The sequence below is a fragment of the Chelonoidis abingdonii genome, chromosome 7 (assembly GCF_003597395.2).
Source record: "Chelonoidis abingdonii isolate Lonesome George chromosome 7, CheloAbing_2.0, whole genome shotgun sequence".
NCBI lineage: Eukaryota > Metazoa > Chordata > Testudines > Testudinidae > Chelonoidis > Chelonoidis abingdonii.
Genome location: NC_133775.1, coordinates 89,550,346 through 89,565,505, shown reverse-complemented (window position 1 = coordinate 89,565,505; position 15,160 = coordinate 89,550,346). Strand labels below are relative to the sequence as shown.

The window sequence follows — 15,160 nt, the reverse complement described above, 5'->3', positions numbered from 1 at the left end:
CTTTTTTTAGTCCCTGATCCAGCAAAGCACTTAAGCACGTGCTTTACTCCAAGATGTTCCCAATGGGATGAATAACCAGCCTATCACTGAGAATGTGTTTAGGTGCTGACTGGATTGAGGCCCTAGTGCCTTTTTCAGTCTGATGTTCATTTCATTGTGCAAGTATCCCCTCTGCATCTCTATCGAGTCACGTGCTCCCTGCTCCTCCCAGGCAGCTGCCCCTCAGTCCTTCGTCACACTGTGCCACACTTGGCAGCAATGCAAACAGCCTTCAGGAGCCACTCTCCTGTAACACCTACCATCGTATCATTCCCTGCACTTGGCAACCGCTGCACAGTGTGGATTTTTCAGAGAGGATGATTTACGGGCCAATTACTGCAGGAAATGTGCAGCGGATTAATAGAATTAATCATTCACTAGCTCCTTCCTGCGCAGGAAGGGAGCAGGACAAGTGTCCATAGGGCACTGACCTGAATGGGAATGGCTGAACCAAGAACCCATTCTGTAGAGTTACAGAGACTGCACATGCCTCTTTCATCATGGGGTGTGTTCCTGGACAGGCATTCCCTTCCACACCTAGCACCTCACACACCAGCACATACATTGCATAGCCACATACCAACACACACCCTGACACACCCACATCTACACATCCATCCATCCATCCCAACACACACCCATATCACACATCTACACATCAATCCATACCAACACATATCCCAACATACCCACATCTTCACATATATCCATACCAAGACCCCCCAGACACACCATCACCACACATCTACATATCCATCCATACCAACACACACCCCGACACACCCACATTACACATCTACACATACATCCATACCACCACACACCCTGACACATCCACATCAAACATCTACACTTACATCCATACCAACACACCCTGAACACACCCACATCACACATCTACATCTACACACATACCAACACCCACCGACACACCCACATTGCACATCTATACATATATCCATGCCAACACACACTTCGACACATCCACATCACACATTTACACATACATACCAACACACACTCACATCACATATCTACACATACATCCATACCAACACACACCCCAACACACCCACATCACACATCTACACATACATCCATGCCTACACCCACCCACATCACACATCTAACACACCCACATCGCAGATCTTCACATATCACCACCCCGCAGACACACCCACATCACACATCTACAGATACATTCATACCAACACACACCCTGACACACTTACATCATACATCTGCACATATATCCATACCAACACACCCACATCAACCAGCTACACGTACGTCCATGCACACATCTGCACCCCAATGCATACCAGCACACCCACATCATATATGTGCATGCACTTCTGCACACCCACATCACACTCAGCTCTTCTGCACCTGCACGCCCATATCATACACATTGGCACACCAGAATACACTTCACACAACAATGCACAATACTGGTACTGGTTAATAATGAATATTTAGCATTTCTGCAGTACCCTTCACCTGTGGCTTTCCAAGCGTTGTGGAAACATTAATTACCAATAGTTAATTATATCAGCCTCACCATGCTACTGTGGAGGTAGGTTTCTCTCAAATACACTCATATCAAACAAAGTCAGGATCTCCAAGCAAGGTGTGACAGCTTGTAATTGCACCTCCTGACTATGAAAATTGGACCCCTGGCTTATACATATGAGACACGTCCTGGAGCACGAATGGCATACAAGACAGGATAGGGTTATATCAGGTGAGCAAGGATAAAAAAAAAAACAGGACAGTGGCAGGATGCTTATAAGGAACGCTGGAAAGGAGATCTTAGAAAAACCCGTTGGTCTCCTGTTCCCCAGAGCTTGTATTCTAGCTGCTACAAAATGTCTGCTACAGCCCCTGCCCCCTTTACAGCCCCATGCCTCAGTTGTGTCCAGTTTGTGCATCTGGACACTTTCCTCCTATTGAGGACCTGGATTCAATCCAGCTTGTACCAAAACACTCATCCAGTCCGCTTGGTGCGCGCAGGGTTTAAAAGGGCGCTTGGACACAGGGATCCAGCCTGCTTTCTACACTTCCAAGTCAGTTGATTCCCTAATTATATCTCATTGCTGAGGCAGCTTATGCTCTGTTTATATCACACTTTTGAACCGTCTTACACTCTGTTTATGTCACACCTTTCAATCAGGTGATTTGCTGATCACATCTCATCCTTAAGGCAGTACTGTGCTGGCTGCTTACATCACACCCACAAGCCAGCTGATTCAGTGTGTATATTGCTTTGTCTGAGCTGCTTCCATCACAGCACCATGCTGGTCTGTACACTGTTTATATCAGGCACTTAAGAACCTTCCACATGCTGTTAATAACAATTTTAAGCCAGTCAGTGGCTCTTGGGACAGCCAGCAGGGGGCAGTGCAAAGCCATATGAGGCACTTCACACTTTCTCAGCACCTGGGCATGCTGCGCTGAGTTCCTGTTAGATCGGATCCCACAGGCCCTGGGACATCTATCAGCAGCATTTCTTAAGCAGCTAATATTTAGGCACCAGTCACTCTCACTGCAGCCCCAGGTGGTGCCACTAGCCCTGGCCGATGAGTGCAATGTCTGTAGGGAGCATGGTTGGGGACAGCAAGTTCTTTTGCCACCTGGCAGATGGCTTCTGCCCTGTTATTTGTGGAGGCTTCACTCCCTTATCTTTTTGATGAAGATCATTTCTTTCATCCTGAAGGATCCTGGACTATGCGGCGGTTGCTCCCCCGGCCACTCCTCTGCGAAGGAACGCAGCAGCTATTTGGCATGGCATAGAACTGCCACACCGCGATTGAGGACACGGACAGTGTCAGGACGGGACAGGAAAGGAAGAAAAATAGTTTACCTAACTGAGACTGCAGGGGGGCCTTAGGAGGAAGCGATTACTGACAAATACTGGAACAAACATCTTCACTTGCATGGGAAGTGCCCCAGGAGCTCTTTGGTAAATAGTTGAATGTGGCCACTCAGCTAGTGTCCCAGCACCACAGCACGCCTGGTGCTCTGCTGGGGTTTGGCTTCAGGATTGACTTCCGGGGAATCGCACTTGCATCTGCTCCTACGGCATCTTTTTTCCCCTAGTGGTCTCCTATCCAAGGGCTGACCAGGCCCAGTCCCACTCGGCTGTAAGATCTGACAAGATCACAGCCCTTGGTGATGTGGTCACCAGTCCCAGGCACAGTGGGGTCCTGATCACTGACTGGAGATGACAAATGCAGCAGCAAAGACATTGAAAAGAGATACAGCCCAAGGCTGAGAAGCCAGATGGCTTCCCTTCCCCACCCCTACCAATGCATAGGGTAAAAATAGGTAAACAGCAGCCAGGGGGGCCACATCGGACTCTACGGGCCAAATCATCCCTGCTGGAAGAGGCTGGAATTACACCAGGGAGGAATCTAACCCTACGCAGCCTTTAGTGCTGCAGTTGGGAGTTAGTGCATTAACAATTAGGTGAATTTGGCTTAATTTTCCTGCTAAACAATTATGTCCATCTCAGGCAGGAGTGAACCAGGGTGAGATTAAGGCATTCCTGTGGCAGTGCGGCTTAGATCCCGACCCCCTGCCCCTGACTCCTGCATCTCAGCCTGCGAGTAGCCTAATGCCACTTACATTATTACTGGATTATTTTGGCGTAATGAGCTTTGCCCTGATTAGCTGTCCCTCTGCTAGGGGGTGTAGTGATGTGTAATACTTCTTGTGTAGGGCCAATAGAGAACAGCCAGCTTCTTGAAAACAAACAGAGGCAGAGTGAAACAAAGCACTGATGTTTAGAGAGAGAAATTCCAGAGCCAGCCTGAGATATAATCTCAATTTGGGGGAGCTTTCCACTTCATGCTGAACAAAGCGAGCATGCAAGAAGGTGATGATTCCCTGGGCCAGATCCTGATCCCACATATGCTGCTGTAAATCTGGAGTGACTCCTCTGATTTCAGGATTTACACTGGTGTCATTGAGTTCAGTAGTCTCTTCCATCTCTTTCCTACTCTTTCCTATTCTCTCTCGCTGCCTTCCTCTCTTCTGTCAGATTGTGAGCTCAGGGGCTTGGTGACAGGTTGCTATGGTCACCGGGAAGTTCCCCCTAGAGACAAGAAGCCCATAATTGATGGATGAATTTTCCGACACAGATTTTTATTGATGTTTGTTCAAATGTTGATTTATTCCTCTACTCACATCCCCAATTTCTGTAGCCGAGGCCTCTAGAGTGGCGTGGTTCTATCCCATGGGCTGGCAGAGGAAGTTGGCACCGCTTTCTCTGCTGGCATCCCATACAGAATATATCAGTATTCACAAGCTATTGCAATATACCAGGTATCAGTATCATATATATCCCTGGGCGACCCTGACCACTTAGTCTGGTAGGGACCCTGGATCATGTGACGTTAACAGTTGTGCCCCAGGTTTGCAGAACAGTCTTGGATTTCATGGACACTCAGAAATGAGAGCTGGAAAGAGACTATTAGGCCCCATCCAGTCCACCCTCCTCTAGAGGTCAATGTAGGTTTCTTCCTGGTCAGTGTTTGAGCATACTAAGGGAGAGAGCCTAGACAGTGTAGCATTTAGGCTCTTTTCTTTCCTCTTCATCAAGCATTTCCTGAGAGAAGAGTTCTCTACAGCCCTAGACATCGCCTGTACATAGGCATGTGATCATACTATAAATGTTCCCTGCTGAGAAGCTGTCTATTGTAACAGTCCGTGCTAGTCTATTTTTAGTGCCTTGTTCTGTGGTTTGATCTAGGATCTCAGAGTCATGCCCTGTTTTTTATTTCCATATGGGCGATGTCTGAGGAAGCACATGGATTTGTTGCTGGGTTTTATTAGTTTGCAGCAATGAGCTCTGTTGGCAGAACTCGGAGATTCCTATGCTGTCACTACTGGATCCGTCAACTGGGCAGCCCAGCTCATTTCAAACATCAGGAAAATCAGCCCATTTGGGAATAATTTCATCTCTTGGAACTAGAAGTGAGTCAGAACCAATATTTGGGACCTTGGAGAAGCTCAGGTCCAGAGCCAAACATTGGAGCTAATTGCTCTCTCTATGGTAGGCCAAACCACAGCTCCAAGTTTAAATCCTACAACCCTCCACCTGCAGAATCTGTGTTGGTGTCACCGGGAGTTCTGTGTACGCAAAACATTTGCAGGATGAAAAGTCCACCAAACCTTGGAAGTTCAGCTCCAGACCTGAGCCTGGGCTTGAGTCCGTCTCTGGATGTGATCTGTATCAAATGCATTGGGGAAAGTGTGCTTTTCCCATGCCCTGCCTAGACAGCAGCTTTCCACACTGAGGAGGGGAGATGGATTACAGCAGGCTCTAAAATATCATGAGATGGATTGCCTGTCTGGACAGGACTAGGGGCCACACCTTAGAAGTCACTAATTGTGGACACTGTTTTGTACCCAAAGAGCCTGTCTCAGTGACCGGTAATAGAGCTTAGATGATCACTGGCTGAGGGTTTGGCATATCAGATGGGATTTGGGCACAAGATACTCTTTAATTTGTGTTGGGTTTTTAGCATAAGAACCCACAGTGGGCTGATTCTTTCCCTTTGTCTGGCACCAAATCTGCTGAATATAGCCCCATTGCTACAGCTAATGATGTGTCTTTCTGCTGAGAGATGTCTGCTGTTTGATGTCCCTTCACTCAAGCTCTGGCCCTTTGTTCATGCACCAGGCTTTCAGGGACCTCGGTTTCCTTTTTTCCCCAGCTAGATAGTTCATCCTGGGGTTACCAAGCCTCCAGCCCATTGGCTCAGACTTGCCAACCACTGAAATTTCTGCTCAGGGGCTTCAGCCTACTGCTCTTTTTCCACTCATCTCCTCCGAGCCTCACACGCTCTTTGCATTCTTACGGCAGTGGCAGCAAGAACAAATACTTTGCTGCTCGGGCCTAAAAAACCCAGTCCCGTGTCCAAAAGCTACTGCACATTGCGTGGAAGAGACGTGCCTAAAACAAAGGATTATGAAATCGTAACGGACAGGAGATGCCTTTATCCCTCTGCGATGCCTATGTTCTGAGGGAGAGCTTGCTTGTAGAAATCTGAGGGGAAAGGACTCCTTTGGTTGTATAGTTCCTGCCTCTTCCCCTGGAGGCAAGAGCAGGGTTCTGTTCTGCTCCCCAGTCCTTCTCAAGCTGCGGTGTACACAGCCCTTCCTGGTGGTCTGCAGTGTGAAATGTTCTGCTAAGCAAGCAGTGAGGGAGGCGGGTTTGGGGAGGGGAGCTGGAGGAGAATCCCCCAGAGGTTTTTCCATGTTCATCAGGCTGAGGAAGTTGGTGCACTCCTGCCCTACAGTCTATTTTCCAGGGTTTTCTCCAGTTTAATGGCTCAAGCAGTGAAGCTTCCACCATTTACCTGGACAAACAAACCACTCCACAGTCTACCACCCTTCCAGTGTCTGCCTTGCATTCTGCAGCGAGTCACTTCCTGAGGGATCCCAAGGAGATTTCTGGAGAGGCTGCTCCCTTTCAGTGCTTCTCTAGCTCCCAGTGGAACACTCCCACAAGGGAGCTGTCCCATTCTCCAGACAGACTGGTGATGACAACCAGTCCTGGGGGTTGATGATTAAAAGTGGAGCCTTTCACCTCCCAGGGGCAGGTTTGATCCCAGTCTAGGTCCATACGGCATGAACGTTGTTATCTCCTGACAACTGTTTGGAGGCCTGGGTGAAACAAATTAGTGGGTGTCACTCCAGTTCCTAATGAAATAGGTGTCAGCATCATAAACCCCCCCCCCCCCCCCACAAGTTTGGCATTGTCAGTTTGTTGTCTCTCTCAGCAGACACTCAGAACTGAATGGGCTACGGAACACACCTAGAGTGACCAGATGTCCCAATTTTATAGGGACAGTCTCAATTTTGGGTCTTTTTCTTATATAGGCTCCTGTTACCCCCCACACCCATCCCGATTTTTCATATTTGCTGTTCGGTCACCCTAAACGGGACTAATGCCCTCCCTCCAGGTCTGTTGTGATGCACCAGCCTGGCAGAGGGTAGAAAGCTTGTTCAACCACTGTCCCTGCTGCCCCTGGTTTTTGGAGAAAGAAGAGACGTCCCTCCCTGGAGATGCCTGGTGAGGCCTTTCCCCAGCCCAGACTCATCTTAGAAAAGGAAAGCACTGTGGCCTCAAGCTGATCATGTAAAAGGAGCAAGGGGCAGCTGTCTTGGTGGAGAGGGAAGGAGCTGTGCTGGCCTCGGAAGGGAGGAGATGTTGTTTCTGGGAGGGCTTGCTGTTCTGCAGGCTCCTTGCTGATTCTGCAGCTGGGAAGCATCTGCTGGAGAGTGGGGTTAGTGTTTGGACTAGGATGTGTTTACTCAGGCAGCATCTCTTCTTCCGAGGGCTGGGGAGCAGATGTTTGGGAACTGCAGAGACACTGCCTGGCTGCAGCAGTAAATATACATTCCAAACGGGAGGGAAGGGAGATAGCAGGGCGGGGGCAGGTGTGGGGTGCGGACAGATCCTTTGGGGCTGTACTTCTCAGCACGGCTGCAGGATGCATGTGCTTTCACTTCTCATCCTTCCAGCTGTGGTTTGGGATTTTTTTACGTGGTTGCACTGGTCCAGAAAGGAACCTCAAAAAACCAGAGCCCCATGTGCCCACTCCCCCCAGGATAGCAGAGACTCAGGGAACTCCACCTGCCAGTGCAAGATCGGAGGCTCTTTGAGTCTGGGAGAACAGTACACATCCCCATGGATCCTCCTGCTCCTGGGCTCTCACATTTCCGGGCGGCAGGTTCTTGGCACCATTTGCTTGGTAAAAGCCAGTAAGAATCTGGGGCTAGGTGAGTCCGGGGCTGCATCTAAGGAGACAGGGCCCAGTGGCCAAGCCCAATTTTCATTTTTGGCTTCCATTCCTGTGCACCCAACAGTCGAGCCTTTGAGAAGTGGGTATATGGCTTGCACGTGGTCCATAAGGCAGACCTGCCCCATCTTCTGCGGGTGGAGGGCAGTTGGTGGTTTATTCCAAGCCCACTCACCTAGAATGAGGAGAAGAAGGAGTGATGTTTGGCCCTTTTTAGAACCTGTTGTCTCAAGACCTTGCGGATTTTATAAAGCTGGGTCAGTCTCATTGTCCTCAGTGTGCAGATGGGGAAACTGAGGCATGGATGGGCAAGTGGCCTGCAGTGAATCTGGGGCAGGGCAAGGAGCAGAACACCAAGTTCCTTGATTCCCAGTCCCTTCCTCTGCTCACTAGAGCTACCTCTCACTGACAGCCCTCTGGGGCATGTATTGCTTTCACAGAGGTGATGAATTGCTGACCGTTTTCACTATTGTAGTTCTTCTCATCACTATTATGACTAGTGTTCATTATTTGTATTGCAGTCGCACCCGGGAGCCCCAATCATGGATCAGGGCCCCATTGTGCTAGGTGCTGTACAAACACACAACAAAAAGACAGAGCTCACGGTTTAAGTTGTGTTGGAATCATGACTTGCAGCCAGCTGGGCAGTGCCCAGATGGGACCTGCTGCCTCCCTCATGATAACACACCCTGTCTTTGTTACTCTCTCCTTTCCACCAGCAGTTCCCTATCAACAAAACCCGTATGGCTCTGGGGGCAGCTCCACCATCATCCAGTGCTACCGGTGCGGAGACACATGTAAGGGAGAGGTGGTGCGCGTCCAAAGCAATCACTTCCACATCAGGTGCTTCACCTGCCAAGGTAGGAGGCTACAGCTTTAAAGATTTCTGGTCGTGCTGCCCCACCTGCCTTGTATCTGTGCTGGAAGCTGAAAGGCGTGTGCGTGACTAATCCAGCCCCACTTAGTTGTGGTGAAACCTATGTGGTTCTCACAAGGGGTTCTGATTCCTTGGGTGGGATGGTGGGGATTTAGTGCTTGTGCATGGGAGAGACTGAGAGAGCTGGCTAGAGCCAGACTTCGGGGAGCGCTGCGCAAACTCCCCACCTTCTCTCCTACCCCAATAGCTCTGTGTGTGCACCTCAATTCCACGTCTGCAAACCTCTCTGCTAGTCTAGTCCTGGCATCCCACATGGGTCTTCCAGGGCACCTTAATTCTGCCCTACAGCCCCCCTTTGCCTTTCTAGTCCTGGACCAGTGCACAGCTCCGCTCATGCACCATGATCCTGATCTGCATGCATGGCCTTGCAGTTTGCCTCAGCCAGTATCCTAGTAATCCTCCTGCCTCAGGGAGAGGGGAGAAGAGAGTAGCTGTTCTGAGGCATCCTTGACAGTGAGCTGGCCCCAGCTGAGATAAAACCTGGAGAAAAGGGGGCAGAAACCAAGAACTGCTCCTGGCATGGTCGTTAACTGGTAACTGACTAATTCCGCAATAATGAAGTTGACTGATATGAAATGAGGATGAAATCAGTGTGCTCCAGGATGCCATGTACTGCAGCTCAGGCTAAACTCCCTCAGGGGATACCCAGGGGACAGTGCATTTGATCCAGAGGTGCTTTCACACAGGCTGTTCAAAGGAGAAACCCTCAGCACACCCCCAGCCTCCACATGCTGCTGCAGGGCTTCAAAGACACTCTCACTCTTAATAAGGCAGATCGGTGAAGATACCAAGTAGGAATGTTAAGCCTGGTCCCAGTGCATCTCCTGCGGGAGCTGGGATGGGAAATTCACCTGACCCCATCTGTGTCCGCAAAGCCCTATGTACATTTACTGCGCTGGATAAATGAATGGTTAATAGCAGTTAATTAATTTGACAAGGCCCACCAACCTGTGCAGAAAAAGTGGGGGCTTCTTACTTTCTAATTTCAGCTGGATCCTGGGACTTCCCTTGTTCTGGGAATGAGCCAACTGGGGGTGGAGGGTGGGGCATATGGTTGTGACAGTGGTTTGTGTATTGTGGACACCTGTCTAATAGGAACTGCACTGTGAGAACCACCAACTCACTTCACGCAGGGACCATCACATTCCCAACAGCTGGCAAGCCTTCCTGGCGCAGCGTCCTGAGCTGCGTTGCGGCCTGCCTCCTCAAGGCGTAAAGCTCCCCCGGCCCACCGTTGTGCACTGCCCAAGCATACCAGCTCCCTGTGCTCTTCCTGGGCCATTTGCAGTGACTGCTGAGAGCAACATGGGCCAGTTGGGCTCCTCCCCCGGTCCTGAGGAGGAGCTTAAGGGGAGCAGAGCTGAGAGGCCATTAAAGCTAATGGCCCTGAACAGATGCTAAAGGGCTCCTTAGTCTGTTTATTAAAAGAGCTGCTCTTACGCGGGCCAATAACGGGATCTATACATTGTAAAGCACAGAATTACCAGGGTTTATTAAAGACCTCTGCTTCTCCTAGTTCTCATTGCCTCACACTGACCCGGGCACAAATCGCCTGCACTTAGTGACTTCTTCATGCATAGGCGAGGAGGAGGGTGTCTCTCTTCAGGATAGTTTTGGTCTTTCCCACAGTCAGAGCCAACCCCACATACACTCTCTCTCTCTCTCTGTGCATATATACATATATGTACGTCTCCTTTGCATGCACACACTGCCCTGTGTGTTCACAGGGACCTTCCCAGGATGCAGCCAGCCTCAGATACCCAGACACCCCCACCCACCGGGCCCAGGTCACTCTCAATGCTGGCCTGCAGGTGCACAGCGCTCTGCTGCAGAAACTCCTCCCTCACTGCATTATCTGTGCAAAACAGCAAATTCTTCCACCAGACAAAGAGCTCAGACTGGCTCCAGCTTCAAAGGGGACGATGAGCCACCTGGGAGAGCTTGGCAGTGGCTGCCCTCTGATTTCAAAGTGAAAGGGAATAAATTATGAGAGGAAACTTTTCTCCCGCACCTGCCCCTCCCAGCTCCCTCCCCACCCAACCTCACCTTTCCCCAGCCCCTGCACTGGCCTCCTTGCTTTCAGCCCTGCTCCCCCGCCAGGCTTCCCACATCCCCCCGCCTGCCCTCAGCCCAGAGCGCTCGATAGCCATTGCCCAATGGTTAGCGCCAACATGCTTCTGGCCCTGGGGCAGATGGGGCCAAAACCTGCCTCTGAAACTTGCCTCTGTGTCTGGGCCTGCGCTGAGTCTGACAGAGCTGGTCCGTCCAGCCTCATCACTGCAGTACCTGGAAGATGCAGCAGGAAGGATGAGGAGGACCTGCTTTTGTTCTGCCCAATGGCTGCTTGCTGAGTGAAGCAACAGCTGAGTGTTACCTCACCGGTGGCACTGTCCCCAGCTGGGAGGTAGGGAATGGAAGCACATCTGTGCAAAGGTGGGAGAAGCACAGGACTGCAAACAGCTGGTTGCAAGCTTTGGGGGCTGTGTGCTGCTTCTGCAGTTCTGGGCGTTCCAGCTGCTTTCTGAACTGATGTGGGGCTAGGCACTGAGGGTTGAGCAGAATGAGGGCAGCTGGAGGTATCAGTGGACGCAATGAGAAGAAGGGTTGTTGTGAGAAACTCCTCTTGAGGACTGACTGGGACCCCATGGTAAGTGTCCCTGGCAGGACATGAGGCTCGGGGAGCTGGACAGACGTCTACTCCCAGGCCAGCGATGCCTTGGACAAGCGCACAGGAGATCTGCACACAGGGACGGCTCTAGGCCCCAGCACACCAAGCGCGTATTTGGGGCAGCAAGCCGCAGGGGGCGCTCTGCCGACACCGCGAGGGTGGCAGGCAGGCTGCCCTCGGCGACTTGCCTGCGGAGGGTCCGGTGGTGCCGCGGCTTCGGTGGACCTCCCGCAGGCATGCCTCAGAAGACAGCCTGCCTGCTGTGCTTGGGGCGGCAAAATTCCTAGAGCTGCCCTTGTCTGCACAGAGTGTGGGTGGCAGGAAGCTGAGCTGTTCGGCTTAGCACTAAATATTCCAAAGGGTTGCTGGACTTCTGTTGAATGTTCAAGTCTCTCCAAGCACCATGCAAGTCCCCTCTCCAAGTGCAGACCAGCCCCCCTGAATGTGAGCTGGACTCCCCGCACAGCTTAGCTGTTCTGTTCTACAGCTCGGTGCTAGGGGCGGGCGCATGGGGCAGGGGTTAGAGCATGGAACTAAGGGCTAGATTCATCCCAGTGTTGTGGCAAGTGCCACAGACTTCCTGTGTGACCTTGGAGCACCAAGTCACTACCCTTCCCTGTGACTCAGTTTCTCCACTTGTAAAATAGGAATGATGATACGGCTCTATGGCACAAAGGGACTGGGGCATTCATGCCAATAAAGTGCTTTGAGATAATCTTGGCACTTTCTGCTGCCTCATTCCTGGGTGCTCAGATCCCTCTGCTGAGCTTGGGGAATGGGAGAGTATATAAGAGAGCCTGAAGCAAGAGTTTGCACTCCCCAGCTGATGCAGTGATCGCACACCCACCCTTTGGAACCCATCCATTCGCAGACCAGAATTAGCTCTTTGCCTGCCCCATCAAGCAAGCAGCACCCCTTGGCCACTCAGCCCCCAGCAGACATTTTCACGCATCATTCAGCCGTGCCACCTGCATGGCAGTTCTGAAGGCAGCCTCTTTCTCCTGGAGAAGTTAATGGGCTGAGATTAGTCCTGTTCCTGTCTCCAGCATCAGCAGCCCTATGCTCCTACTCCGATTGCTACTTTCCAGGTCTGTGAATGCCTTTGCCATGACAGGGTAACAGGAGCAGCAGCTGAATCCTGCTGATTCGTGATTTCTTTTAAAAGAAACGAACTGAAGAGGCACCTGACACCCATGGGAGCTTCCTGGGTGGTTTAAAAGCTCCTGGTAACAGTCCCAAGTCATAGGTAAAACTAAGGGAGCAGAAGATCCACCGTCCAGGCTGGATGGGTTGTGCCACTGAATGCTCAGTTGCCTGCTCTGGTACTCTCTGCAGTTGCACCATCTTGCAGCAGAGCTCCTGGGCTGAAGGGGGGATTTCATTGGAAGACCCTCAGTTCTGTACCCCTGCTCAAAGGACAATCCTGGAGCATGTGGTGCTTTGTTGGTATTAAAAGAGATGCAGGATAAAAGTCAGACTTGTAATCGTGAACTTACCTCATGCTGGTGCCACTGTAAATTGGTGCCACAGCAGGTGATGAAGGAGGTGGTAGCTGCCTTTCCAAACCTGGCACAGACGTCTGATGGCCTTGGGGCCAGGCTTATCCATTACAGTCATTGGACAGCTACTGCAGCTACATGGCCTCTTTCCTAGGAAGAGCCTGCCAGTGCGTAAGCCCTAGGGGTGGGTCTGTGTGGAGGAAGTTTGCATGGCACCTGTCCCCAGCATGCCTGGTGCTAGCTAATACTACCTGGCAATCACTTTCACAAGCACTAAAGCAATTAAAATAAAAAAACCCTCTTATATTTGTAAAGGCAAAATGTAGAGGGAAGGGGGATGTGCCTAACCCTGTTTAGGTGCCATCAGGTGTGGTGGGCAGGGTGAGGGAATAATGCAGCTCTTAGATTAGCCCAATCCATGTTCAGTCATGCCAGGCTGCAATGCACTGGAATCATCTTGCTGGCCAGTTCCTTTGTCCAGTGGGTGCGGCCTACAGTTTCCTCTCAGCACGGCCCATCCCTTTCCAAAACCAGGAGGCTTCATCCTGGACCTGGCCTGCAGCCCAACAGTGACATCTTATGAGGCTGAAGGAGGTGCCCACTGGCCCTTCAGCATTTCAGAGCTGGAGGGCTGGCTGGCTGTGGAGAGGAAGGAATCTACTGAGATGCCTGCAGTCCTCAGGCCGGATCCCTGCCCCCAAGGCTCCTGATCTAGTTTTTGGAACAATCACATTCGAGAGACTATGGCTGAAGAATTCCTGCTAGGTTTTTCCCAGAGACCCTCCTGGTGTGCTCTGGGACGTGGCTGGTGAGTTCTATAGAGAAGTCCAGCCCAGCGGGCTATGATGGTCAAAGTAGTTAGTGCTTCACCTTAATGCTCATTCTCTGAGGATTAATTCAAAGCTCCCATGTGCGTAGGCCAAGTTGCAATCATTTAAAAAAAAGTGGGGCTGTAGGGAAGGGAGGAATGTGGAAACCAGGAGTGAAGATGCAGTACAGGGCCACCGAGAGGACCTCAGTGAAAGTGATGGGGGGAGCACATGGCCTCACTCCCTGTGTACCCTCAGCTGTTGTCCTTATGGGAATGGGTGCAGCATCCAGTAGTGTTCCAAGTGCTTTGCTGAGATGCTGTGACTGTGCTAGCCCAGGCTGACCCCGCAATGACTTTACCTTGACTCAGAAACTCCTTACCTCGTGCACCTCTCAGAAGCTCTTGGAGGAAACGTGCCCAGCTTGTGAAGATGGTTGCTGGGCTGACTCTTCTCCCCTTGGGGCTGTTTTCTCCCTCTCTAGTGTGTGGCTGTGACCTAGCCCAATCAGGCTTCTTCTTTAAGAACGGGGAGTACATCTGCACCCACGACTACCAGCAGCTCTACGGGACCCGCTGCGACAGCTGCCGCGACTTCATCACTGGAGAGGTCATCTCTGCTCTGGGCAGGACATACCACCCCAAGTGCTTTGTCTGCAGCATGTGCAGGTGAGTTGGACATGCAGCTGCAGGGTACCACACCCCCACCCAGAAGCAGGCCAATGCCTGAAGCTGGGAAGGCGCTGCTGGTTTTCAGGCCAGCGCAGGGGCAAAGGCCCATCTCAGCAATGCCATAAATGTATTTTGTAGCTTGGTGTAATGGGTGCCCTCAGACATAGCAAACATGCTATTCCCATCAGGGACTTTGCAGTGGAGGGAGGAGGGGACATACATAAATTCTTTGGATCTTCTCTCCTCACCTCACTTCGCCCAATAAACCAGTCTTCCATCTCCTGCCTCAGTGAAAGCCACGGGGAAGCAAGCCAGAACCCTCACCTTTCACCCCTGGAGAGCTGGGTTCCAAGCTTGGCTGAGTACTAGTGAATGTGGCTTTGGCGAATTCCCCACCTGACCTGCTGGCTGTACACAATCCCCAACCTGACTGAATGGAGAGAATCTGTTCATCACACAGGACTGGAATAGCAGGGTGCTACAGGCAGGGCTGAGGCATATTGGCGGAGCTGTGGGGGTGCAGGACTGGAATAGCAGGGTGCTAAGGGCAGGGCTGAGGTGCATTGGCAGAGCTGTGGGGGTGCAGGACTGGAATAGCAGGGTGCTAAGGGCAGGGCTGAGGCTCATGGATGGAGCTGTGGGGGTGCAGGACCAGAATAGCAGGGCACTAATGTTTGTGCATGTGTCTCTCGATGTTTTGCATCCATATCTCTGGGGATGGGTGCA

At 51.3% G+C, this 15,160-nt stretch overlaps 1 protein-coding gene across 3 annotated transcripts in view; it reads left to right on the top strand.

Moving 5' to 3' along the window:
• ABLIM3 (actin binding LIM protein family member 3) overlaps positions 1-15,160 on the top strand; it is a 118,217-nt gene that overhangs the window by 51,954 nt on the left and 51,103 nt on the right. For all 3 annotated transcript variants that reach the window (XM_032794420.2, XM_032794429.2, XM_032794426.2), the window contains exons 2-3: positions 8,570-8,710; positions 14,248-14,431. In XM_032794420.2, the coding sequence (XP_032650311.1) occupies positions 8,570-8,710; positions 14,248-14,431 (325 nt within the window). The remainder of the gene's footprint in view (positions 1-8,569; positions 8,711-14,247; positions 14,432-15,160) is intronic.